This window comes from Mesoplodon bidens, assembly GCF_964165515.1.
Source record: "Mesoplodon bidens genome assembly, chromosome: 5".
NCBI lineage: Eukaryota > Metazoa > Chordata > Mammalia > Artiodactyla > Ziphiidae > Mesoplodon > Mesoplodon bidens.
The window spans coordinates 89,538,089-89,565,867 of record NC_138161.1 but is presented as its reverse complement, the minus strand read 5'-3'; the positions used below and the strand labels follow the sequence as shown (position 1 = coordinate 89,565,867).

Here is a 27,779-nt window from a genome sequence, read left to right as displayed (position 1 = left end):
AAAATTTAGAAATGAATCAAATGTGTGGGCAAAGATGTATATACAAGGCTGTTCAATGTACCTTATTTATGACATTAAGAACTTTCAGTGTCTCTGGAGAAATTTCTCACTAGGAAAAACAGTAAATGGGGATCTGGTAAAATTATGCAGCCATTTAAAAAATGGTATAAATCTATATTTATTAATGTCCAAGATACAGTCAAAGAAAGAAACATAATAGTATGGATAATGAATAATATCATTTTCGTAAATGGAAGGATAGATAGATGACAGAGACATGACAGATAGATAGACAGAGAACTAGCTAAGATAGATATATCCACACCAACATCTAATATCTAACACAGTGGTCATTTTTTAATAATAGAATTGTGAATTTTGTTCTCTTTATAATTTCTTAATTATCTAAATTTCTAACAGTTTAGTACAGTTCTTTTCATTATCTGTGTTAAAGAACCAATTCTCTTTGGTGTTGGTTTTGTCCCAATCTGTTGTGGAATGATACTTTATTAAACAGAGTAAAAATAAATTACTAGAAAACAATGAAGTAAAAATATGACATAAAAATACAAAAGCTAGGGCTTCCCTGGTGGCACAGTGGTTGAGAGTCCGCCCGCCGATGCAGGGGACACGGGTTCGTGCCCTGGTCCAGGAAGATCCCACATGCTGTGGAGCAGCTGGGCCCGTGAGCCATGGCCGCTGAGCCTGCGCGTCAGGAGCCTGTGCTCCACAATGGGAGAGGCCACAACAGTGAGAGGCCCGTGTACCACAAAAAAAATAATAATAATACAAAAGCTAATTTTTATTATAATTCAACAAATATAATATTTCTCTATCAAACTACTATGAAAGTTTCTAAATGCTTACTCTGTTTCTGTGCTTATCTCATCATGGATCAGTAGCTCATGAACTGACACTGTAGCACTGGTGTAGTGATTAAACACGCAGACTCTAGGGCCAGACATCTAGGTATGAATCCAAATTACTGTGTAGCCTGAGATGATTACATAACTCTCTGAACTTCAGTTTTCTCATCTGTAAAATGAGTAATGAGTGCTATGCACTGAATGCTTGTCCCCCCCAAATTCATATGTTGAAACTTAATCGTATATGTGATGGTATTTGGAGGTGGGGCCCTTGGGAGGTGATTAGGTTTTGAAGGTGGAGCCCTCATGAAGAGAATTTGTTCCCTTATAAAAGAGACCCAACTGAGCTCTCTGGTCCTCTTTCTGTCATGGGAGGTTACCATGAGAAGTTGACAGTCTGCAACCTGAAAGAGCGCCCTCACCAGAAGTGGACCACACTGCACCCTGATCTTGGACTTCCATGTCTCCAAAACTGTGAGAAGTAAATGTTTATTTTTTAAGCCACCCAGTCTATGGTATTTTGTTATAGCAACCTGAACTGACTAAGACAATGGGCATGAAAACAGTGATTATCAAATGATGTAATAGATGGAGCGCTCTTAGAACACTGCTTGTAACATAATAAGCACTATTTAAATGTTTGCAATTATCATCATTATAAAAAGAAGAAGAGTTAATAGTAGAGTTAATATTAGGAAATAAAGCCAATAATTTAGTAGACAATCTTGAGACACTCTCCCAGAATGCAGTGGTGAAACGAATCAGAAAGCCTAATAGACATGAAGAACAGAGATGGAAATGCAACTTAATTACTTTCTTAGGAAAGAAAACATGGCAGTTGGGATGGGAACAATAATCAAAGATGTAAGTGAAGAAAGCTTCTCTAAGTTAAAACAAAAAACAAAAAACCTGGGTATGGAAACACAAAGACCTTACCTCTTTCCAGGCAAAACAGATGAAAATAGAACACATCTGGATTCATGGTAGCAGTAATTTTGAATTACAAGAAGATAGAAAAATATATCACATGCTTGGGGAAGACAAAGAAATTTCAACACAGGAAGTTCTTTTAAATTATGTCTAGTTTAATCCAAAAAAGTATTATTTTTTTCCTCCTCTGCATGCTAAATATGAGAACATAAATGGAGAACTATGTATTTACGGAGAAACGGTTACGTCTCAAGAAACATACACTCAGCCACATTCCTTTATATGTATAAAGTCAGCAAAAATACATTCTCAGTTATGCATGAGCTCAGAGAAGTTACCATACACATAACCCCTCTTTGGAAAATTACTTGGAAGTGGGGCTTGCAAACTGAAAGATGTTTAAGAAAAAATAAATAATGAAGTCATAATACAAAAGGACCTGCCACCTTCTCCCTGTGAATATCACTAAGTACAACCCTCATCTCATGGCAAATGTCCTTAAATAAGAGACCACAATAATGACAATGTGGAGAAACTGATGCATTCTTTCACAATGGCTGCCAAATAAAACTTCAGAGCAAACTTCATTATGAATTATTACCCTTCATTATAAAAATCAATCTATAATTTGACAAGAAAAAAACCAAGAAAATTATTTCCCTCAGCTATGATTAACCTTCTCATCCCAAATCTCAGTTAAACATGATAATAATTGTGCTAAAACAAAAGGAGGGGGATAAAATGAAAGACACTTAAACCTTAACATGATTATTTTTTAATTAAACTTTACTTTGAGATAACTGTAGATTCTTATGTGGTTGTAGGAAATAATGCAGAGAGATCCCATTTACTCGTTTTGCAGTTTTCTCCCACTGGTAAGCTCTTGCAAGACTAGTACTATCACCAAAATATTAAGATTCAGGCATTCCACCAATCTTAAAATTTCTCCAACTTTACTTGTACTCGTGTGTGTGTGTGTGTGTGTGTGTGTGTGTGTCTTTACTTCTGTGTATCTACCCACCAAAGTCAAAATACCTTACAGTTTACAGTTCTAACACTACAAGGATTCCTTCCTGTTGTCCTTTTATAACCACAACACCCATTCCATCCCTAACCCCGCACAATCATTAACCTGTTCTCTATTCCTATAATTTTGTCATGCAATCATACAGTATATAACCTTTAGGGATGGGTTTTTTTCACTCAGCATAATTCCCTAGAGATTCATTTAAGTTGTTGCATAATCACTCACTCATTCCTTCTTATAGATGAACAATACAGTACAGCTGTACCACCATTTTTTTAATCATTCACCATTGAAGGACATCTAGATTGCTTCCAATTTGGGGCTATTATGAATTAACTTGCTATAAACATTCACGTATGGATTTCTGTGTGAACATAAGTCTTCATTTCTCTGGGATAAGTGCCTAACATGCACGTGTTGAGTTGTACAGTAGTTGCATGTTTAGTTTTTTAAGCACCTGCCATATTGTTTTCTCCACTGGCTGTACCATTTTATTTTCCTGTCAGCATTGTGTGAGTGATCCAACTCCTCACCATTCTCAGATTTTGGTGTTGTCACTATTTTGTATTTTAACCATTCTAATAGGTATGTGGTGATACCTCATTGTAGTTTTTTGTTTTTTTTTTCGGTACGCGGGCCTCTCACTGTTGTGGCCTCTCCCGTTGCAGAGCACAGGCTCTGGACGCACAGACTCAGTGGCCATGGCTCACGGGCCCAGCCGCTCCGTGGCATGTGGGATCTTCCCAGACCGGGGCACGAACCCGTATCCCCTGCATCGGCAGGCGGACTCTCAACCACTGCGCCACCAGCGAAGTCCTCATTATAGATTTTTTTTTTTTTAAGTTTTAAGTAATTTAGACGTTGGGGGTAGGAGTTTATCAATTAATTAATTTATTTTTGCTGTGTTGGGTCTTCGTTTCTGTGCGAGGGCCTTCTCTAGTTGCGGCAAGCGGGGCCACTCTTCATCGCAGTGCACGGGCCTCTTACTATCGCGGCCTCTCTTGTTGCGGAGCACAGGCTCCAGACGCGCAGGCTCAGTAGTTGTGGCTCACGGGCCCCGTTGCTCCGCGGCATGTGGGAACCTCCCAGCCCAGGGCTCGAACCCGTGTCCCCTGCATCAGCAGGCAGACTCTCAACCACTGCGCCACCAGGGAAGCCCCCTCATTGTAGTTTTAATTTACATTTCTCTGATGACTAATGATGTCAAACAATAAACATGTCGAACATCTTTTTATGAGCTTATTTGCCATCTGCATGTCCTCTTCAGTGAAAAATCTGTTCATGTCCTTGCCCACTTTCAAATTGGAGTCTTTTTTTTTTTCTTAACTGTTGAGTTTTGATTCCATTATGGTAGCAAATATACTCTGAATGATTTCAGTATTTTTCAATTTGTTGACGTGTACTTTATTGCCCATGATATGCTCTATATCAGTGACTTTTCCATGGGTGCTTGAGAAAAATATGTGTTCTGTTGTTGTTAGGTGGAGTATTTTACATATATGTCAATTACCATTGGTTGATTGTGTTGCTCAGATCTTTATGATCTTTGCTGATTTTCTTTCTGGTATTTCTATCATTTGCTGAGAGTGGGATATTGAAATATCCAACTATAATTATAACATGAGTATATCTTAATACCTTTTAGATTTTAATTGAAAACATAAAAAGAAACAGAGCATATGAAAAAGAAATGCAAAGATTATATATGATACATAATTTATTATAAAAACATGAAAAGGATGTTAGGAAATACGTAAAAATTAATGGCAATTATACATGGTGATAGGGTTATGGGTAACTTACTCTCCATCTTTAGATTTTTTTGTAATTTCCAAAGCAATATAAAAAGCTTAAAAATTTCTGATTGGATGAATGATATATACTCTTATTTGTAGCTAACTGATAACTCAAATAATGCCACATTGTTCAAGATTTATTGTTCTCTCCTAGACTTTCAGGAATCACTCAAAATTATGTCTCAGGAATATGGTGGGCAAACACTCACCATACAATATTCTAATAAGGGAGAATCTATTAGCAATATCAATCTTATTAATGATGATACTAATTAAAGAAAAATGTGTGGCTGTATTTTTAAGAATGGGACCCATAATGCAATATTTAACCTTGGTTATTTCTGCTATTATTGGGCTTTATATTAGTTTTATCTGTTTTTAAACAAAACTTGAAATTCCTTTTTGCCACAATTTCTGAAAATAGGTTTGATATTTATTTCTTAAAAGAACTTTGAGATACCTTAGAAAAAGGTTTTATAACTCTGAAGTATTGCCATCCTCTTTTCAGAAAACTATCAAATATATTTTGTAAAATATATTTTTTTTATTAAAATTTGATCTGTGATTCTAATTTACTACTGAAATTTCATTTTAATCTACCTTCTCATGAAAACAACAATACACATACGAGTCTTCACTGCACTTTCCCTTAAATATTATGCTTTTAACTTGTCCATGCTTCATTCAAAAATATTTTAGGCTTCTTTTCAAAACAAAAAAACTAACACATAATTTTTGTTTCTTAATTCAAAGTCTTCTCACTGATATACTATATCAGGTAGTTTAAAAGGTTTTATTGCCTTATCTCCATGAGTTATTTCACCAAAAAGGTAAACTGTATAGCTTTAGACAAATATAATTTGAACTAAGTCACCCTTCCTACATTCAAACAAATACATCTCACGTTAAAGTTCTTCATCTTCTAGAGAATTAACTTCTCAGTCTCTACAAATGTCTGCATGAAAATTTTAAAATTCAGCAAAATATCTGGAATGTTCTTTATAATCCTGACACCAGTACTTTGTCTATATTTACTATAATTCTACCTTTAACTTCAACATATTTATAACAATTTGCAAAGCTTATTTCAAAGATGCCCCACTTTGGCAAACAAATAAAGCAACCTTTGATAAAATCAGAAAGTACTCTATCTTAGAGTACTTGACTGATAAACCAAGATCACCACAAATACACATAAGCCTACCCAGCAGGCTGCCTGTTCTCCCATTTTAATGTGAACTGAAAAATTATCCCTGTCTTTCCTTGCTTTCTTATAGTTTGGCTTCATAAAGTATACTCTTTAGTGTGTTAAGATTGATCATTTTATTCCTTTTCTGGCCTTGAATCTCACAGAAGTAGAGAATATTGAAGACATTAGATCAGGCATTTATTCTTCACTTTATCTCAATGTTCATAGACGAAGTCTTTAATATTATTAAATCTGAAGGTCAGCTTCCTCTTACCACGTAGGATCTGAGTGTCCTTGTAGACACTACTCCCTGAATGGCCCACATATTCATCCCACAAAAAGTGTGCCTGAGAAAGGAGACATGCCTGCTCCACCGCAACAGAGAGGGACACAGAGGAGGAAGGGGCAAAGGACACACACACTGTGGGGCTTGTTTGTTTCTCTTTTGTTTCTTTAAGATTTTATGTGAAAAATCCATGAGATGTGAGCATTTAAGACTTGAAAAAAATGCTGATTTAATTTAGAGGATAAAATTAATCAAGAGGTTCTAGAATTTTAATATGATGATATGCTGGCAAATAAAACTACGTAATTTCTACTCATTTTGTTTTCTACTGATTTGGGCTTTATAAAGAGCTATGTCATCCAAAAACCTTTTTATTTTCCCCCTGAAAAACTGTTGCTTTAGGTATCTCTGGGTCCTACAGGATCAGATTGGCCCTACAGGATCAGAGGAGAGGTGCGGTCTCAAGCTGTCATGTTCAAACTATAACACTTTCTCTTAAATGACATTTTAAGGTCTGTTTCCAACTATGTTGACATTCGTGAGGTCAGACTCTCAGGAATAGTTACTAAATCAGTGTTAAATGCTTTGTCTCTTTTATTATCAATTTTATCAGGTAATCTTTATAAAGCAACCAGACAACATTGACTGAGGTCATTTCCTTTGTATCTTCCACAAGAGTCTTTGCTTTTTTTTCCCTCCAAATAATTGAGAACTGTACTCTGAGGATCCTCATAAGAACATGAATAGAATTTGACTCTTTTCTAAGGATAATTTGAGGGGAAAAACTTTTGCATTTGATTGTGAGCATATAGTTGTTCAGGAAAAGGAATAATAGATTACATATCTAAAGAGTTCTTATAATTAGTAAGAAAAAGATTATGGAAATAGGAAAGGAATAGAAAACAGGAATTTACATGGAATTAAAAATAGCCAAAATTTATTTAAAAGACCTATCTAATGCAAATTAAAATGTAAGGGCAGTAATTTTTGTCTGACAATTACTAGTAATTACTCAATAACTATATATTGACTGAATGTATGTATTATAGTAACAAATTTCTCCCATCAAATTGGAAAAGACTTTTAAAAATGATATGAATTCTCAGACTTGACAGGATATCCAGGCAAAAGATAGTAGCACCAGGTAACTACCAATTCAAACTAGGGATGTTAAGCATCTAGATTCACCTTCAGCTCATAGTTGTTGGATAAAATTAAGAAGAGAAATACATTTTTGAACAGAATGTAGTCATTCTCAACCCATTTGCACTTTAAAAAATAATTGACAACAATGTTAATGTAAATGAGGTTGCAAGGCAACCTCAACTTACTCTATAAAAGAAAAATTAGGGGACTTCCCTGGTGGCATAGTGGTTAAGAATTCACCTGCCAATACAGGGGACACAGGTTCGAGCCCTGGTCAGGTAAGATCCCACATGCCCCGGAGCTACCAAGCCCATGCGCAACAGCTACTAAGCCTGTGCTCTAGAGCCCGCGAGCCACAACAGCTGACTGAGCTGGTGTGCTGCAATTACTGAAGCCCGCACGCCTAGAGCCCGTGCTCTGCAACAAAAGAAGCCAACACAATGAGAAGCCCACGCGCCACAGCTAGAGAAAGCCCGTGCGCAGCAACGAAGAACCAACGCAACCAAGAAAATTTAAAAACAGAAAAATTAGTTTAAATAATATCATTTAAATAAAAAGGATTTAGAATACAAGAAATTTTACACTAAGGTATATATAAATAGATATTAACTCCAAATATTACTATCCCTGGTAAGAAAAGCATAGAGGATATAGAAAAGAGCAAAGAAGCAGATTATCTGAATAAGGTCACTAAACAGAGGTGGAGCTTCTCCTCCCCCATCAGCCTTGATTCTAAGACACAGTAGAAAACTCTGAGGGGAAAAATAAAAGTGCCGATCTATCCTTGTCATATTATTGACACTTCTTAATGTTTGGGCTTCTCCTCCCAAAATTAATTATTTTCTTCTTCTACAGTTTATCTGTGGTGCCCAGAAACCACTGACTTCCTGGAATTTTTACTAAGAATTCCACATTCCTGCCATGTTTTTCAGATACTGTGGCCTCCGCCAATAAATTCTAATAAATTTTCACTTCTTTTCTTTCAATAACATCCTAGAGAATATGATTCAGACTCAAATTAATCACTGATCATGTTAATGGCTCCTAGGAGTTTACTTCCGATACCTCTTATTATATTAAATCAACTTGATAGTGTGCTAGATCATTGCTCAGCTGGGTTTTCATAAAAGCACTGATATTTAATATGATTTATATCTGGTTTTCTGCTAATATCTTTGTTTATTGTGTGCTTTATTTTTAAAAGACATTCTTAGCTAATGGCACCCCTTTAAAATATATCATACTTTAAAAATATTTTACAGGAAGCATTTTACAGTAAAATATGTTACTTATATTACAGTCACTTAACAGTGAACAGGAACAATTTATTTAATTTACAATCAAAATGTTAATATTTGACTTGTAGTTTGGAAAAAGTACATGTACATATATATGTCTTGCTTGTTTAAAAGATCAATTATATGTCAAGATTATTAGAAAATTTAAAGCACTGTATTTTTTTTTTAAAGCTTTGCAGCAAAGGAGCAGCTCTGGGAAAACCATTTGAAGCATCTGCTGAAGATGTAGCAAGTGTAACAAGTTTCATTGAGACAAAGCTTGTTACATGCTATCTACGGATGAGGAAACCTGACCTTGCCCTGAATCATGCACACAGGTAAAATGAAGTGTTAATAACTACAAGTAAGTACTATCCATGCAAGCAGAGGGTATTATGTGAGCTTGTATGATTAACTTAGATTCCATTTAAATTTAAAGACAAAACAAAAAACATTTCTCTACTACTCGATTTATGTTAAACTAGGCAATCATAGAGATCACAAAGCGCATCTCAAAACCTAATGGAAGAAAGAGCCATAAATAATTATCCATAAAGCCAGACAAAATAAAAAGGCAGATAACTGTAGTAGCAAATTACAGCAGGAAGAAAGGAGGGAACAAATAAGGTTAAGTAAGGGATGAGAAAGATGAGAAGGGTTTCCAAAATTGCCCAAAATACAGAGAATGGTAGAAGGAAATTCCAACTGTGAAACATGAGTAAAGACTCGAAAGCTTATTGCTTACTTGGAGATAGCATAGCTGATTCAAAGGATGCTATGCAGGGGTGAGTGTGACAGCTGTCCAAAGGTGTAAAACACTTTTTAATCTATGTCCTTAAAGATTTCTTTTATACATTTCTATCCCTCTTCAGAACTCTGTATTAGGTTGTGGCTTCCTAGAATCCTCAGGATTACCCAGCCCTATCTTTGTTTTCTATAAAAATGTCCTGTTTCCTAAAGGCCTTGCTCTTATCATGGGTAATATTCACTTTAATCTACAGCAAAGATAAAGTGATTATGTTATGTCTTTCAAATAACTCTTTTCTTAGAATTATGATGCCTCTTCCCCTCCCTGCCCGGCTTAGAGTGATTGACCTAAATATTTAGTCTTGTTCATTTTCTGATATCACACATCCTGTACTTCTTTTGGATATAAATAATAAAACTAATATCAATGTGAAAACATAATGCCTGCCCTGTTAATAACCACGAGGAAACACAATTATCAATTATATTAATACTCATTACGTGAGCAGGAGATCTGCCAACATGCTAAAAATCATTTACAACTCTACATCCACAATGATGTAAAAGTTCCACCAAAGATTCTTCATGGCTCTAAGGAGACCTCAAGCTTGTAGGCTTAAGCTTGACATCAAGGACAACAAAACCACTTTTAAATTCATAAGATAACCTGCTTGAAAGAAATTTTCTTGCTTTAAGTAAACTGCAGAACCTAAACACAGATTCTCTTTGACAACAAAGAAAATTAGACTCTATAGTTTCTGGAAACACCTTATGCAACCATCATTTTCAAACCCAATATCAGGACATATGGTTATGTCAAAGAATTTCATTCCATTTCAATTTGAAAGGAAAAAGCCACTTGGGTGACTTGTGAGCTCAATGGAAAAAATATTTAAAATTGGGAATAGCCCAGAAAATCTATAGGCATACATAAACAATACTGAATTGAGATGCACTTGAAAGTAATTATTTATCACCTTCTCCACGGTTTTCACTACACATAAAAAGTGCCACCAAAATGGCCGGCACACTAAGGAAACTATCTCCTGGATATTAGAATGGTTTGATGGATTTTCAAGTCATTTTTAATAATGAAAGGATTCTAAATGGTATGGTCATGTCAATATTTAATTCAGTGTTATAAAAATAAGTAATGAACATTAATCAAAATTATACTGTAAGAAACAAGGATGCAAGGATTAGTTTCAAATAGATACACTATTTAGGCTTAGAAACTTTGATTTTAAAATTAAGCATGCTCTTTCAAGGCCTTGAAAATTACTGAAGAGAGGATATATAATGATGAATAGTAAACTAATCTTCCTCATTATGCTAGGATTAACTTTTGTATCCTTTTTATTCTATTGTAAAATAACTTTTGCTTCTTTTTCTAAGTTGAACATTAAGAAATGGAAATCAATAGAGGTTAAACAGTCAATTCATACAATTAATAATGCACCAACTGAAATAAATCATTTTGCTACCCAGCAAAATGTCATATTGAAGAACTGCAGAAGACAGTGCATACGATTCTAGTATTTAAATGTTTTTAAAGATCTCAGATTTTAAAGTAGAGCCTGAAACATAAATATATTTCTCAAAATAAATAAATTAATCAGGATACTCAGTCTATAAATAGCCTACAACCATTATACACCATTATACATTCAGTTATACACTGAATGCAGAATCTTGCTTTTGTATTATTACCACATTGTGATGTTTGATACTAATCATGGATCAAAATTAAAATATTCCCTTTTTGCATTTATTTTCATTTGCTGAAGCATCCTTTCTTTAATTTTATGTAAATGTGAGGTCTACTGCATATCTTTAGGAGATTTGTTAACACAAAAATTAGGTTGAAAACCATCACACAGTTTTGCTTCTGATAAAAAGTAACTTCATATTGTTCTGTCATGTAGAAGACTAAAAGAACCATAACTTTATGGTTTTAGGTTCAACAAAGATACATTTTGAAATTAATTAGGCAAGTGTTGACAGTTAAAATATGATAATAAGTAATACAAAGGCTTTAGAAACAACTGTTAACAAGTTTTTCTTTTCTTTAATAATATATCCAAAGTGGCAAATATGGATATCATTTTTTTTTTACTTCCAGCAAAAGTGATGCCTAGACTCATCAGTCAAACATATCAACTCTGCTCACTTCATCAAACTAGTATTATTGTTTATCAGTGGTGTCTTGAACATTCCTAAGACTGATTTCTAATTACTGCTATCTTATCAAGAATAGAAATCCTGCTATAACTCTTTTCCTATCATATAATTATATGTTTATTTGTATAATTGTAAAGATTCTAATGATGCACATCAACTTTTTTGCATATTTCCCACCTTTATATTGCTGTTGTTTGCTTGTTTTTGCTGCAGAAATTTGATGCCACAAGGTGGCAGGCAAGATGAAGTCTAAAATAGCAAATATGTGGAAATGAGCCTCTTTTCAAAATTGTAATGGTGTCATCTACATTCACTCATTCATTCAACAAATATGGTGAATGCTCACCAAGAGCTTGTGCTAGGCAGTGGGGGTGGCAGTTGTAAACAGGAAATATGTGGTGTTTATGCACATTAGAAGAGGTAGCAAAGTTTAAAAAACAAATACTAATAAATATGAGAAAAAAGAGAGTGTATAAATGCAATGAAGGTAATAACATAATTTCAAGTTGCAGAGGCAGCATTGTATGTTAAATCAGAGCATGGAGTCTGAATCTGACTGCTCAGGGTTTCATTCTGACTCCCCCACTCACCAGTTAGCCTGAGTTTAATTCTCTATAAAATTGGGTTATAATAATACTACCTACTTCACAAATACTATATCACAAGGTTTTGTGAAAATTAAACATAAACCCATAGATTCTTTACTCCACCCATGATAGAGTTACTGGTACTGGGACTGCCTTCTTGATATAAGTATAAAACTGGACAAAATATATGAGACGACTCTGTTTAGGCACTGGAAAATGGTCATAGCAGGACTTTGATCCTTGAGAGAAGGACAGTATACATGGTGAGCCCCACAATTTTCTTAGCTTTTTGCTGGGGTTGTTTTCCTGCCCTTACTCAGGGAGTTGGAGATCACATTAAATGTTAAACTGAAATCTCAATGGGCTGAGGAAGCAGAGATTAGAATACGAGGCTGCCCAAAAAGCTGTAATTTACAGGGCAGGTGACCAAAGGAGAAATAGCTTTGTGAGTGGGTTGGGGTTAGAAGACTGCATGAGGATTTGCTGCAGGTTCTTGGTCAATATAAGAAGTGACACGTCATGTAGCAGACACTGCCTGCTATGGGACTAAGTGCTAAGTGAAAATACCAGAGGACCTGTAGTGATGGGAGATACTGAAGTACCAGTGTGAAGAGACCTCACTGAGTACCTAAGGCATTCAGCTCAAACCCCAGAAAGACCCATGCTTTAAGAGTTAGTACCATGATCCCCAGAATGGACCACTCCTTAGGATTAAACTCAAAGGCAAAACAGACCTGCTTTAATAGAGACTAAAACCATGCATGACAAGAACAAGAGTATTTTCCATTTAATTGCCTGATAGGAAAAATATTCAACAACTTTGCAGGGATGATGTCATAATCTCAATTTCTTACAAAGTTTCATCCAAAATGTCTAGCATAAAACTAAAAATTTCTGTACATTCAAAGAAATAGGGAGATGAGACTCATATTTAAGAAAATAAATAGTCCGTACAATCAGACCCCAAGATGACCCAGATGTTAGAATTGGTAGAAAAAGATTTTAAAGAAGCTACAAAAAATAGATCCAGGGGCTTCCCTGGTGGCGCAGTGGTTGAGAGTCCGCCTGCCGATGCAGGGGACATGGGTTCGTGCCCCAGTCCGGGAAGATCCCACATGCCGTGGGGCGGCTGGGCCTGTGAGCCATGGCCGCTGAGCCTGCGCGTCTGGAGCCTGTGCTCCGCAACGGGAGAGGCCACAGCAGTGAGAGGCCTGCATACCGCAAAAAAAAAAAAAAAAAAAAAAATAGATCCAAGGATCTTGAGGCAAAGATGATCATAATAAGTGAAGAGATGAGAATCTCAACAGAAAAATAGAAACTATAGAAAAAAACCAAATGGAGATTTTAGCATGGATTAATGAAATATCTGAAATAAAAATATACTGATTGACCTTGACATCAGATTGAAGACTTAATACTAAAGAAAGGATTAGTGAACATGAAGACAAATCAGTAGAAGTTACTCCATATGAACACAGAGGAACAAAAGATATTTTTAAAAATTAACCAATGCTTCAGTGACCTATCCTCAGAGACAGTAACAAGCAATCTAGCATACATGTAACTGTCCCAAAGGGAAAAGAAAGAGAGAAAAGGGCATAAAAGTAATTAGTAGAAATTTTCCAAATTTGTTTTTTAAAAAGTAAAATCTAGTTAGCCCCAACTAAAATAAATACAAAGAGAACCACATCTAGAAACAGCATAAGCAAACTTTTGAAAACTCAAGACAGAAAATATTAAAGGCAGATAAAAGAAAACAACATGTTACACACAGGGACAATGATACAAATAACAGGTGACTTTTAATCAGAAATAATGGAGACCAAAATACAATGGAACAGGAAGTTTAAAGTGCTGAAAGAAAAATGATGTCAAACAAGAATTCAACAACAGCAAAAAAATTCTTCAAAATGAGAGTGAGATATAAATACATTTTTAAATAACTAAAGTTAAAAATTAATCTTGAGCAGATCTGCACTTTGAGAAATGATAAATAAGATATTTCAAGCTGAAGTAAATGACAGTAGAGTAAAATTTGGATCTACAAAAGGGAATGAAGAGCATCAGAAATGGTAAATAAGTGAGTAAACATAAAACACTATATTTCTTCTCAAAATTTATTTAAGGATGAATGACTATTTAAGGAAAAAATAGTGTTCTATCATATTATCTAAGGTAAAAATAATAAATAATAAGATTACATAGTTTGATGTGCAATATTTGACTACAATATCACAAAAACCTGTGGGAGGAGGCATAAATGGAATTTTATTACTAAAGTTTTTACATGAGGTAGTACAATATTAACTCTAAGTAGCCTGTGTTAAATTAAAAATGCATGTTATAATCCCTAGAGTAATTATTAAAAGTATTACGAGTATAGCTAGAAAGCCAATTATGGACTTAAAATTATATACTAAAGAATATTTAATTAACTGAAGTCAAGAAAGGAGGAAGAGAAGAACAAATAATGGATGGGACACTGGAAGATAATAGCAAGACAACAGGTTTGAACAAAATCATTAATAATTACATTAAACATACTACACTAATTGACTAAACAATCCAATTATAAGGCAGATGTCATCAGTCTGGATTAAATCACAAGATTCAACTATGTTCTACAAAAAGACACAGTTTGAAAGTAAAAGGAAGGAAAATGATATACCATACAGTAAACATGAAAATCTGTTATTCTGTCAGGCTTGGCTATGTTACTAACAGACAAAGTAGGTCTCAAGAAAAAGAGTATTACCAAGGATAAAAATAAGGCTAAACAAAATTTTGAAAATTTGAAATCTGACAGAGCTTTTTCTCTGACTATAATGCAATTAAATTAGAAATCATTAAGATATCTAGAAAAACCCCTCCAAATACTTGGAAATTAAACAATACACATCTAAATAACCCATCAGTCAAAATATAAGAAAATAAAATAACAAAGGCATGGATTTGAATTTCTGCTTCATCACTTACTAGCTTTGACTTTCACAAGTAACTTAACTTCACTTTGCCTCAGTTTTCTCATCTTTAAATCTAAGTAAACTGGTTAAAATCACTCCTAAATCTTAAAATATATCAGATTTGTATTTTGTTTCAATCCCACCTCAATAACAAATGCAGATTATTTTCAATGGTAATAACAGCAATAAACTCTATATGTGCATAGAGGACACTATTATTTTTAAAATAGCCATTAGATGTGAAAAGATGTTCAACATCCCTACTTATTGGAGAAATGCAAGTCAAAACTACAGTGATATACCACTTACACCAGTCACAATGGCCAACATTAAAAAGTCTACAAATAACAAATGCTGGAGAGGGTGCAGAGAAAAGGGATCCCTCCTACATTCCCATTAGTGGTAATGGGAATGTGCTGCAGTCACTATGGAAAACAATATGGAGGTTCCTCAGAAAACTAAAAATAGAATCACCATATGATGCAACAATCCCCCTCCTAGGCATATATCTGGACAAAACTATAATTCAAAAAAATACATGCAACCCTATGTTCATAGCAGCATTATTCACAATAGCCAAGACATGGAAACAACCTAAATGTCCATCAACAAACGAATGAATAAAGAAGATGTGGTACATATATGCAGTGGAATCCTACTCAGCCATAAAAAAAAGAACAAAATAATGCCATTTGCAGCAACATGGATGCAACTAGAGATTATCATACTAAGTGAAGTAAGTCAGAAAGAGAAAGACAAATACCATATGATATCACTTATATGTGGAAGCTAAAATATGACACAAATGAACTTATCTACAAAACAGAAACAGACTCACAGACATAGAGAACAGACTTGTGGTTGCCAAGGGGAAGGCGAGGTGGGGGAAGGATCAACTGGGAGTTTGGGGTTAGTAGATACAAACTATTACATATAGAATGGATAAACAACAAGGTCTTACTGTATAGCACAGGGAACTATATCCAATAGCCTGGGATAAAGAATAACAGAAAAGAATATTAAAAAAAGAGTGTATATATGTGTATAACTGAATCACTTTGCTATACAGCAGAAATTAACACAACATTGTAAATCAACTATACTTCAATAAAAAATAAGATAAAATAAAATACCCTTTTTGAACCCAAGATATATTCAATAAAGTAGACAATTTGGAATATTCTATGAAAATACAAGTTTGGGGGGCATCATTATTTATAACTTTGAGGATAATTAAAATGCTCAGAGGTGATATAAGCTTAAAGCATTATAGATATTCATGAGTTTTAGAATAAACTGGTTCATAATAGAAGTAACAGAAATTTTAAAAATTTCTTGCAGATCTCATGAAATGAGATATTTTAAATACAACATGCTCCTCTTTACCACAACTGAATGTTCCAAGTTTGGCCAGGAGTGACATCAGAGATATGGCAGAACAGGAGGTTCCCAGCTTGTATCATCCCCTGGCAACAATAACTTGGCAGCCATTCATAGTCAAAAAGTGTCTTTGTGGTAGCTTTGGAATCCAGGTAGGACACTGTGAAACCTCAGGGGGGCCCACGACCAAGGAAGTCTGTTTTAATAAAGCAGGCCCAAACCAAGGGGGATGGCACCCCTATAGTGTCCCTAGCAAGACTCAGAAACTGTTCTGACCCCTGTGGATTTGGCTATAGCCCCATTTGACCTTGGTCCTGCCACCAGCACAAGATGCCAAGGAACCTAGGAGAAGTCATGCCTGCCTATGCCTCAGTAATAAACCCACAGCTTTGGACACTGAAGTAACTCATGATCTGACTCCATCCCCTTTCAGCCACCTTCCATAAGCAGTCCTACCGGCCCAGGGACCTGGCTGGAGACATACTTATTTGCATCCCCAGAGATCCTGAAATGTCCCTGTGACATAGCTCTAGCCCCTCCCCACTGCAGTCAGGGAACAGTTCTACCCACCTAGGGATCTGGTGGGAGACATGACCATCCATGCCTTCTGAGCTATGACTTCAGATCTCATTTCCAGTTGTGTACCCTGAAGCAATCTTGGGCCTCCGTTCCAGCTCCTATCAACCATAGTCCAGAGCCAGCCGGTCTGTCCAGGGACCCACCCAGTGGCCAGTAGAAGCCCTCCCAAGGACTCAAAGAGAGGCATATTTCCACATACCTGATAACAGGACCACTGTCTGCAGACCCAACCGCAGACCCTGAAGTGGAACCTTGTCCCAGCACCAGCCCTACTATTCAAGGTTCTAGAGGCAGTTCTGTCCATCCAGGGACCAAATAGGATCCACACCAGCCCAAGTCCCTGGTAACAGGCTCACCAAACACAGAGCCCAATGTGAACACAGCAACAGCCAAGTAACCTAGCTCTAATCCATCTCAGCTGTAATTCTGTAATTCTGCAGGTAATCCCATCAGCCTGGGAAACCAACAGAAGCCAACACTGGAGCACCTAAATATTTAAGGTAAATATTAACAGACTGAAGGAATAAATAGACAGCAATATAATAATAGTAGGGAACTTCAATACCCCACTCTCAATAATGGATAGATTACCCAGACAGAAAATCAATAAGGAAAAAACAGACTTGAATAACACTATAGACTAAATTGATATAATTAACATATACAGAACATTCCATCCAACAGCACAAGAATACACATTTTTTCCAAGCACACACAGAACATTCTCCAGGATAGATCATATGTTGGCCCACAAAGCAAGTCTTAACAAATTAATGAAGATTGAAATCCTATAAAGTATCCCTTGCCAAACACAATGATATAAAACTAGGAATAATAATAGGAGGAATATTGAAAAATTCAGAAATATATGTAAATTAAACAACATACTCTGGAAAATCAAAAAAAAGAAATCAGAAAATATCTTCAGACAAACAAAAATAAAAACACAACATACCAAAAACTTATGTAATGCAGCAAAAGCAGTTCTAAGAGGGAAATTTATAGCAGTAAACAACTACATTAAGACAAAAGGAAGATGTCAAATAAGCAACGTAACTTTACACCTCAAGGAACTTGAAAAAGAAGAACAAACTAAGCCCAAATTTAGCAGAAGGAAGGAAAGAATAAAGATTAGAGCAAAATGAATGAAAAAGAGACTAGAAAAACAATGTAAAAAATCAACAAAACTAGAAGATGTTTTGAAAAGATAAATAAAATTGACAAAATTTTAGCTAGACTAACCAAAAAAAGAGAGAGGACTCAAAATTATAAATGAACGAGAAGACATTACAGCTTATATCTCAGAAATACAAAGGATCATAGGAGACTACTATGAAATATTATACACCAACAAATTGGATAGCCTATACCTATAAGACATGGACAAATTCCTAGAAACATACAACCTGCCATGAAAAACATCATGAAGAAATAGAAAATCTGAACAGACGAATAATAAGTATGCATTTTGAAGCAGCAATAAAAAGCCCCCCAACAAAGAAAAGACTAGGACCAGATGGCTTCACTAGTGAATTATACCAAACATTTAATTAACACCAGTCCTTCTCAAACTCTTTCAAAAATAGAAGAGGAGGAAATACTTCCAAACTAATTTTACAAGGCCAGCATTACTCTAATTAATACCAAAGACAAATAAGGACACTACAAGAAAGGAAAATTACAGGTCAATATCCTTAATGAACATAGATGCAAAATTCCTGAAGAAAATACTAGCAAAACAAATTCAACTGCACATTGAAAGGATCACACATAATAATCAAGTGAGATTTATTCTTGGGATGCAAGGTTCCCAGGACATACACAAATAAACAAACATGATATATCACCTTAAGAAAATAAAAGATAAAAATTATATGATCATCTGAATAGATGCAGGAAAAAAGCATTTGACAAAATTTAACATTCTTTCATGATAAAAACTCTCAACAAATTAGGTATAAAAGGAATGTACCTCAACATAATAAAGACAACATATGACCATCATACTCAACAGTAAAAAGCTGCAAGTTCTTCCTCTAAGATCAGGAACAAGATAAGGATTCTGACTCTTGCCATTTTTAATTCAACATAGTACTGGAAGTCCTATACAGAGCAATTAGGCAAGAAAAAGAAATAAAAGCCATGTAAATAAGAAAAGAAGAAGCAAAACTGTCTCTATTTTCAGATGATATGATCTTATAAATAAAAAGCCTTAAAGCCTCCACAAAGAAACTGTTAGAACTAATAAGGAATTCAGCAAAGTTGCAGGATACAAAATTAATATACAAAAATTATTTGCATTTCTATACACAACAGTGACTATCCAAAAAAGAAATTAAGAAAACAATCTTATTTACAGTAGCATCAAAAATAATAAATAATACTTAGGAATAAATTTAATTAAGGAGATGAAATACCGGTACACTGAAAACTGTAAGACATTGATGAAAGATGGAAGAAGACACAAATAAATAGAAAGGTATCCTGTATTCATGGACTGGAAGAATAAATATTGTTAAAATTCCATACCACCCAAAGAAATCTATAGATTTAGTGTAGATTTATACACTAAATATAAAAAAGTTCAATGGCATTTTTCAAAGAAGTAGAAAAAAATCAGTCAAAATTCATGTGGAACCACAAAAAAACTGAATAGCCAAAGCAATCTTGAGAAAGAACAGAGCTGAAGGCATCAACTTCCTGACTTCAAACTATACTACAAAGCTATCAAACCATAATGGTACTGGTATATAAACAGGCACACAGACCAATGGAAAAGAATAAAGAGCCCAGAAGTAAATCCACATGTATATGGTCAATGAGTCTAAGACAAGGATGTCAAGAATACAAAATGGGAAAAGGATAGTCTATTTAATAAATGACATTGAAAAAACTGGATATCCACATACAGAAAAATGAAATTAGACCCTTATATTATACCATACACAAAAATCAACTCAAAATGGATTAAAGGCTTAAATTAAGACCTGAAACTATAAAACTCCTAGAAGAAATCATAGGGGAAAATCTCTTTGACATTGATCTTGGCAGTGATGTTTTGGATATGACACCAAAAGCACAGGCAACAAAAGCAAAAATAAACAAGTGGGGCTACGTCAAACTAAAAACTTATGCACAGCAAAGAAAATAACAGAATGAAAAGGCAACCTATGAAATAAAAGAAAATATTTGCAAACCATATATTAGGGGTTGCAAACCATGGCAAGGAGCTAGATATCCAAAATATAGAGGGAAGAGATATGGGGATATATGTATATGTATAGCTGATTCACTTTGTTATAAAGCAGAAACTAACACACCATTGTAAAGCAATTATATTCCAATAAAGATGTTAAAAAATTTAAAATATATATATATATATAAGGAACTCTTACAATTCAATAGCAAAAAAAAAAAATTCCTGATTTTAAAAATGGGCAAAAGATTGGAACAGACATTTTTCCAAAGAAGACATTAAAATGGCCAACAGATATATGAGCATCACTAATCATCAGAGAAATGCATATCAAAACAATGAATTACCACCTCAGACCTGTTACAATGGCTATTATCAAAAAGGCAAGATAACAAGTATTAGTAACGATGCGGAAAAAGTGAACCCTTGTGCACTGCTGATGGGAATGTAAACTGCTATAGCCAAAATGGAAAACAATATGGAGGCTCCTCAAAAAATGTTAAAGGAACTACAATATGATCCAGCAATCCCACTGCTGGACATATAGCCAAAGAAACAAAGTCAGTATCTTGAAAAAACATCTGCACACCCGTGTTCACTACAACATTATTCACAATACCCAAGATGTAAAACAATCTGTCTGTTGACAGACGAATGGATAAAGAAAATGTGAAATAGATACATACACACGCAATATTATTCAGCCATAAAAAAGTAGCGAATCTTGTAATTTGTGACAATATGAATGAACCTGGAGGACATTAAACTAAGTAAAATAAGCCAGACACAGAAAGACAAACACTGTATGATCTCACTTATATGTGGAATCTAAAAAGTCTAACACAGAGAACCAGAGGGTAAAATATTTGTTGCTAGGGCCTGAAGGTGGGAAAAATGTGGAGATATTCGTCAAAGGGCATAAACTTTCAGCACGGTGACTATAGTTAATAATACTATATTGTATACTTGAAATTTGATAAAAAGATGCTGAGAGTTCTCACCACACTGGGGGGGGAAAAAGGTAACTATGTGAGATGTGAGGTGATAGGTGTGTTAAGTGATTGTAGTAGTCATCTCACAATGTATACGTGTATCAAACTATTACATTTTACACCTTGAATACATACAGTTTTTGGCAAGAATGCCTCAATATAACTTAGGGGAAAATTAAAATTAAAATAGCTAAGCTGAAAGAAAAAAAAGTGGCCATTAAATTCAACAAGTCAACAGCATTCGATGAAACAAAACAATTCTCACCATCTTAGGTGAACTTAAAACCACAATACTAATAGTAAAACAAAAGAGGACATTGCTGGAGCCAGTTTCTTGATATGAAAAAAAATGTTTAGGCTACTAAGTATCAGTGTTGATACTGCTTATAGGAGGATAATAATAGGAAACACAAAAGAAAAAGATGTGATCTTACCTGAAATATACAAAACCCTGGGTACCTCACAGTGCTTTGCTTTGAGAAAACATATGGGTGACTATTTTGATGACATTGCCATTCATAAAAAGACATTACATTATCCATGCTGTTTTTCTAAACTCTTAAGGAAAGGGCTTCAGTTTAAATATCCCTGCTCTTCCTAGTCCTATCCTCTGTGATCCCTAAATTACAGGTTGTTTCTTTCAGTTGAATGAAATAAGCATAGTCTGTATGTGTTTGTGTGCCCATGTATGCTTGTATGTTTGCATGAGCTTGCAAGTGTGGAGAAAACAAGGGGAAATCATGGCATGCCATTTTAAGGATATCTGGTTGGACTTTTAGCAAGTAGGCACTTTGCCTCTTTGAGAAGTTAGGCATATTAAAATACTGTGTGAATCATTAGTACATTTATGTCTCTTTCTATTTTACCCCCATAAAAATATATTTACCTATGCAATAAAAAGATGCTTTCACTGAAGATTGTATTAAACACTCCAAGTTTTCCTTTCAGCCCTAAAAAGGAATATAAAACATGCCTGTGTCTTTTGGTTGGAGCATTTAATCCATTTACATTTAAGGTAATTATCGATATGTATGTTCCTATTACCATTTTCTTAATTGTCTTGGGTTTATTATTGTACATCTTTTCCTTCTCTTGTTTTTACTGCCTAGAGACGTTCCTTTAGCATTTGTTGTAAACCTTGTTTGGTGGTGCTCAATTCTCTTAGCTTTTGCTTGTCTGTAAAGGTTTTAATTTCTCTGTCAAATCTGAATGAGGTCCTTGCTGGGCAGAGTAATCTTGGTTGTAGGTTTTTCTCCTTCATCACTTTAAATATGTCCTGCCACTCCCTTCTGGCTTGCAGAGTTTCTGCTGAATGATCAGCTGTTAACCTTATGGGGATTCCCTTATGTGTTACTTGTTGTTCTTCCCTTGCTGCTTTTCATATTTGTTCTTTGTATTTAATTTTTGATAGTTTGATTAATATGTGTCTTGGTGTGTTTCTCCTTGGATTTATCCTGTATGGGACTCTCTGTGCTTCCTGGACTTGATTAACTATTTCCTTACCCATATTAAGGAAGTTTTCAACTACAATCTCTTCAAATATTTTCTAAGTCCCTTTCTTTTTCTCTTCTTCTTCTGGGACCCCTATAATTCGAATGTTGGTGCATTTAATATTGTCCCAGAGGTCTCTGAGACTGTCCTCAATTCTTTTCATTCTTTTTTCTTTATTCTGCTCTGCAGTAGTTATTTCCACTATTTTATCTTCCAGGTCACTTATCCGTTCTTCTGCCTCAGTTATTCTGCTATTGATCCCCTCAAGAAAATGTTTAATGTCATTTATTGTGTTGTTTATGATTGTTTGTTTGCTCTTTAATTCTTCTATGTCCTTGTTAAATGTTTCTTGTATTTTCTCCATTCTATTCCCAAGATTTTGGATCATCTTTACTATCATCATTCTGAAATCTTTTTCAGGTAGACTGCCTACTTCCTCTTCATTTGTTAGGGCTGGTGGGTTTTTACCTTGCTCCTTCATCTGCTGTATGTTTCTTTGTCTTCTCATTTTGCTTAACTTACTGTGTTTGGGGGTCTCTTTTTCACAGGCTGCAGGTTCGTAGTTCCCGTTGTTTTTGGTGTGTGCCCCCAGTGGCTAAGGTTGGTTCAGTGGGTTGTGTAGGCTTCCTGGTGGAGGGGACTGGTGCCTGTGTTCTGGCAGATGAGGCAAGATCTTGTTTTTCTGGTGGGCAGGTCCACAACTGGTGGTGTGTTTTGGGGTGTCTGTGACCTTATTATGATTTTAGGCAGCCTCTCTGCTAATGGGTGGGGTTGTGTTTCTGTCTTGCTAGTTGTTTGGCATAGGGTGTCCAGCACTGTAGCTTGCTGGTCGTTGAGTGGAGCTGGGTCTTGGCATTGAGATGGAGATCTCTGGGAGATTTTCGCCATTTGATATTACATGGAACTGGGAGGTCCCTGGTGGACCAGTGTCCTGAACTTGGCTCTCCCACCTTAGAGGCACAGCCCTGACGCCTGGCTGGAGCACCAAGAGGCTGTCATCCACACGGCTCAGAAGAAAAGGGAGGGAGGAAGAAAGGAAGGAAGGGAGGGAGGGAGGGAGGAAGGAAAGAAGGAAGGAAGGAAGGAAGGAAGGGATAAAATAAAATAAACGTTGTTAAAATAAAAAACAAAATAATTATTAAGGAAAAATTTTTAAGTAATTAAAAAGAAAGAAAGAAGAGAACCAAACCAGAAAACAAATACACGAATGACAACAAGCACTTAAAGTTATCCTAAAAAAAAAAAAAAAAAAAAAAAAAAAAACGGACAGACAGAACCCTAGGACCAATGGTAAAAGCAAAGCTATACAGACAAAAATCACACACAGAAGCATATGCATACACACTCACAGAAAAAGAAAAAGGGGGGGAAATATATATATCTTTGCTCCCAAAGTCCACCTCCTCAATTTGGGGTGATTCTTGCTCTATTCAGGTATTCCACATGCTTGTCTCTGGGGTCCCCGCTGATAGCCACGGCTCATGCCCGTCTCTGGAGCTCCTTTAAGCAGCGCTCTTAATCCCCTCTCCTCGCGCACCAGGAAACAAAGAGGGAAGAAAAAGTCTCTTGCCTCTTCGGCAGTTCAGACCTTTTTCCACATTCCCTCCCAGCTAGCTGTGGCGCACTAGCCCCCTGCAGGCTGTGTTCACACCGCCAACCCCAGTCCTCTCCCCGGAATCCGACTGAAGCCGAGCCTCAGCTCCCAGCCCACGCCCACCCCGGCGGGCGAGCAGACAAGCCTCTCGGGCTGGTGAGTGCCAGTCAGCACCAATCCTCTGTGCGGGAATCTCTCTGCTTTGCCCTCCGCACCCCTGTTGCTGTGCTCTCCTCCGGGGCTCCGAAGCTTCCCCACTCCGCCACCCGCAGTCTCAGCCCGCGAAGGGGCTTCCTAGTGTGTGGAAACCTTTCCTCCTTCACAGCTCCCTCCCACTGGTGCAGGTCCCGTCCCTATACTTTTGTCTCTGTTTTTTCTTTTTTCTTTTGCCCTACCCAGGTACGTGGGGAGTTTCTTGCCTTTGGGGAGGTCTGAGGTCTTCTGCCAGCGTTCAGTAGGTGTTCTGTAGGAGTTGTCCCACGTGTAGATGTATTTCTGATGTATTTGTGGGGAGGAAGGTGATTTCCACGTCTTACTCTTCTGCCATCTTGAAGCTCCTCCTGTTTGTGCAAATCTTAACTTTAAAGTCACCATTGTGTTTTATTTTCAAACACATCACGTGACTAACCTAAAATTTTACAGGATTCTAGAATTCACAAACTTTTTTTCATGAGCACATTTGCTCTAGTTAACAGTGTTCATCAACAAAGTGAAAACTATTTTGATAGTCCTCATGTGGTTGTTTTTAGCCTCCTAATTTGTTGCCTTTATGTGCAAAATGATTTCCACACAAGTCGTTAAAAAATGGACTAGTTTAAGACCAATACTAAAAGGGAGGAATTCTAGGGAAATACAAGCTCCTGGTGAATATTAGATCTCCAAAAAATGTTAGAAATAATTAACTTTGAGGGAAAATGGAGGACTATCCACATTTCCAAATTCAACCAACACCATTTTAAGGGATTAAAGCTTATCCCTACTGATTCTGCTTCCCATAGACTAAAATGTAAAATTGACATTTGGGTCTTATTCTCAAAGCAACTTCCTTCAATGTTTTCTCACACTCTCAGTCCTAAAGGTCTTTCTGGGGATCCTTGGTTGGGGAAGTCACAAAATAGGCCATTACACATAGGGCTACAAGTAGCAAGACAGAAACCTGGAACAGGCCAGTTTCTGTTGGAGAAGGTGAAAAACATAGCCTAGATGCCTACCCCTACTCATTTCACAGCTCTTGCCAGCCTGTGTTTGATATTTAAAATTTTCTCTTTACTTCTTTGGATTCCAGATAGAAATCTCGTGTTGGGTGAGCCTGACTTGCTCTCACTCTCACAGTTTACCTTAAAAGAGCTGACTACCTTACAAATAAAAGTACAACTCTCCTATCCATCTTACTTTTCACAACTGACAAATGTGTATTTCATGGATATGGATATTTTCATGGATATTCCATTAATATTTTATATCATTGACAACAGAGTACTAGCCTCAACAAGCATTTTGCAGATTCTGAGATTGTACTGTTACTGCTGTATTTACCCAAACCCTTTCCATTTCCTCTTTTGTTGCTATAGCAAGAATTCCTCATGTTCATCCTGTGACCTTTCCTGATTTTTCATAGAAGTCTGAAGAGCAGACATATGTTAAGTTACAACTGTTAAAGAAGAGATGACTCTTTAGTGGCATTGCCTATGCTCTGCTCACAGGTCAGAGCTGTGACATATACATTTCTTAAGAATCTTATTCACTGGAGGAAATGCAGAACATGTGTCTTTCCTAGGTCACCTGAGGCAAAATAATTTGGTAATTAGATATACATGGTCTTATGATATTAACAATTATTAAGCTTTTAATAGGAAAGATGACTTTCCCACAGAAGACAGTTAATTTCACAGCAGTATTTGGGATTTTTTAGTGTTTCACAATAAGAGATTAGAAGAAAGAAATCTAATAATATAACTTTACTATGTATTTAACTTCATTCTTTTTGATTTTTTAGACTCTTATTTCCCATAAACTTTCCTTATAGAACCTGTTCAATACATAAAGGCTTTGAGAAAGCAGTTTTTGGTTTTTGCTGAAAGAAAATGAGAATAACATTGATACATCACATATACAGACCCCAAAAAAGAAGGGGGAAAGGTATTTGGTTTTAAGACAGAGGGCAAAAGGATAGTGTGATACAATGCAAATTATTAAACAAGTATGTCCCATCTGCCTCTTCATCTTCTTTCTTGTAGTTAAAGCCTTCACGCAAATTTTACTTATACAGTGGTCCTGAAACTGGTCTTCTGACCCCATTATATTTTTAAACACTATTGAGGATCCCAGAGATTTTTTTTGCTTTATGTAGGTTATATTTAGAAAGGCTTATCATATTAAAAAATAAAATTTTAATTATAAACTTAAAAATATATAGTTACTAATTTAATAACAATAAACCCATTATATGCTAACATAAAATGCCTACTTTTTAAAAAATAAGTATATTTTTAAATGCTCACAGGAGTAGCATTGTTCTACATTTTTGCACATCTCTTTAATATATGGCATCATAAAAGAAAACTGGGTTCTCAGATCTGATTCTGCATTCAATCTGTTGCAGTATGGTTGAACTATATGAAGAAATCCAGTCTGACACAAGATGTATTGTTAGAAAAGGAAAGAGAATGTTAATAGACTTTTCAGATAATCCTGAATATTCTTCTTTGATACTATACCAAGACTTGACAAGCAGTAGTTTCTTAAAAATTAATTGCAATGAGGATTCTGAAATCATATCGATCAATTTGTACTCTGCTTCATTAAAAGCCATTGGTCTTCCTTACACTTTGAATGGGTTGTTTACCCATGCATGAGTTAGTAACATCATACATTGGTTATGTGGGAAATAATGCATCACTTGCAGATTTCTATTATGCAATAGTAAATTTCAAAAAATCCCACATGTTAATATCACCAGTATCATCAGAAAAGTCTTTAAGCATTGGGTGGCTGTCAAGCTCACAGTGACAGATATAAGTTTTCCGAAATTCTAATTTTTGCTTGAAAGCTCAAAATTTTAGCACTGGCAGTAAATACTGTCAGTTGTGTTCCTTTAAGTGACAGGCACACTCATTTCATTTTCAAGAAATGTCTGCCAAATTCCAAGTCTGATAATCATAGTTTGCTAGTTGTTCTTCCAAGTAAAACATGATGTTCCATGGAAACAGCATCTAGGTCAACTCACAGATGCAAACAATGGCATGAGTGCACAAGTGCTTTTCCTCAAGGCAGCCATCATAGCTTGTTATGCTGGACAGAAGGGTTTTCTGCATATGTCCCATCTCATCACACCAAATATTAAAAAGACACATACTCAAGGGTTGAGATATGTAATTTTGGGGGCGGCAAGTGTATACAACGGTGAAGAATACACTCAATTTCTACTACAACCGTTTGCTATCACTGATATGATTCCTGCAAAAGAGCCAGCAGTTTTACCCACCATGGCTTTTGCAACATCAGTGCAAATATCAACACAGTGAAAAAGGAAAATGATATCTTAACATTATT

General features: G+C 35.7%; 1 protein-coding gene across 1 annotated transcript in view; it reads left to right on the top strand.

Moving 5' to 3' along the window:
* SPATA16 (spermatogenesis associated 16) overlaps positions 1–27,779 on the top strand; it is a gene marked incomplete at its 3' end in the record, with an annotated part of 219,339 nt that overhangs the window by 58,067 nt on the left and 133,493 nt on the right. The window contains exon 2 of the mRNA XM_081235349.1: positions 8,710–8,855. Within this exon, the coding sequence (XP_081091475.1) occupies positions 8,710–8,855 (146 nt within the window). The remainder of the gene's footprint in view (positions 1–8,709; positions 8,856–27,779) is intronic.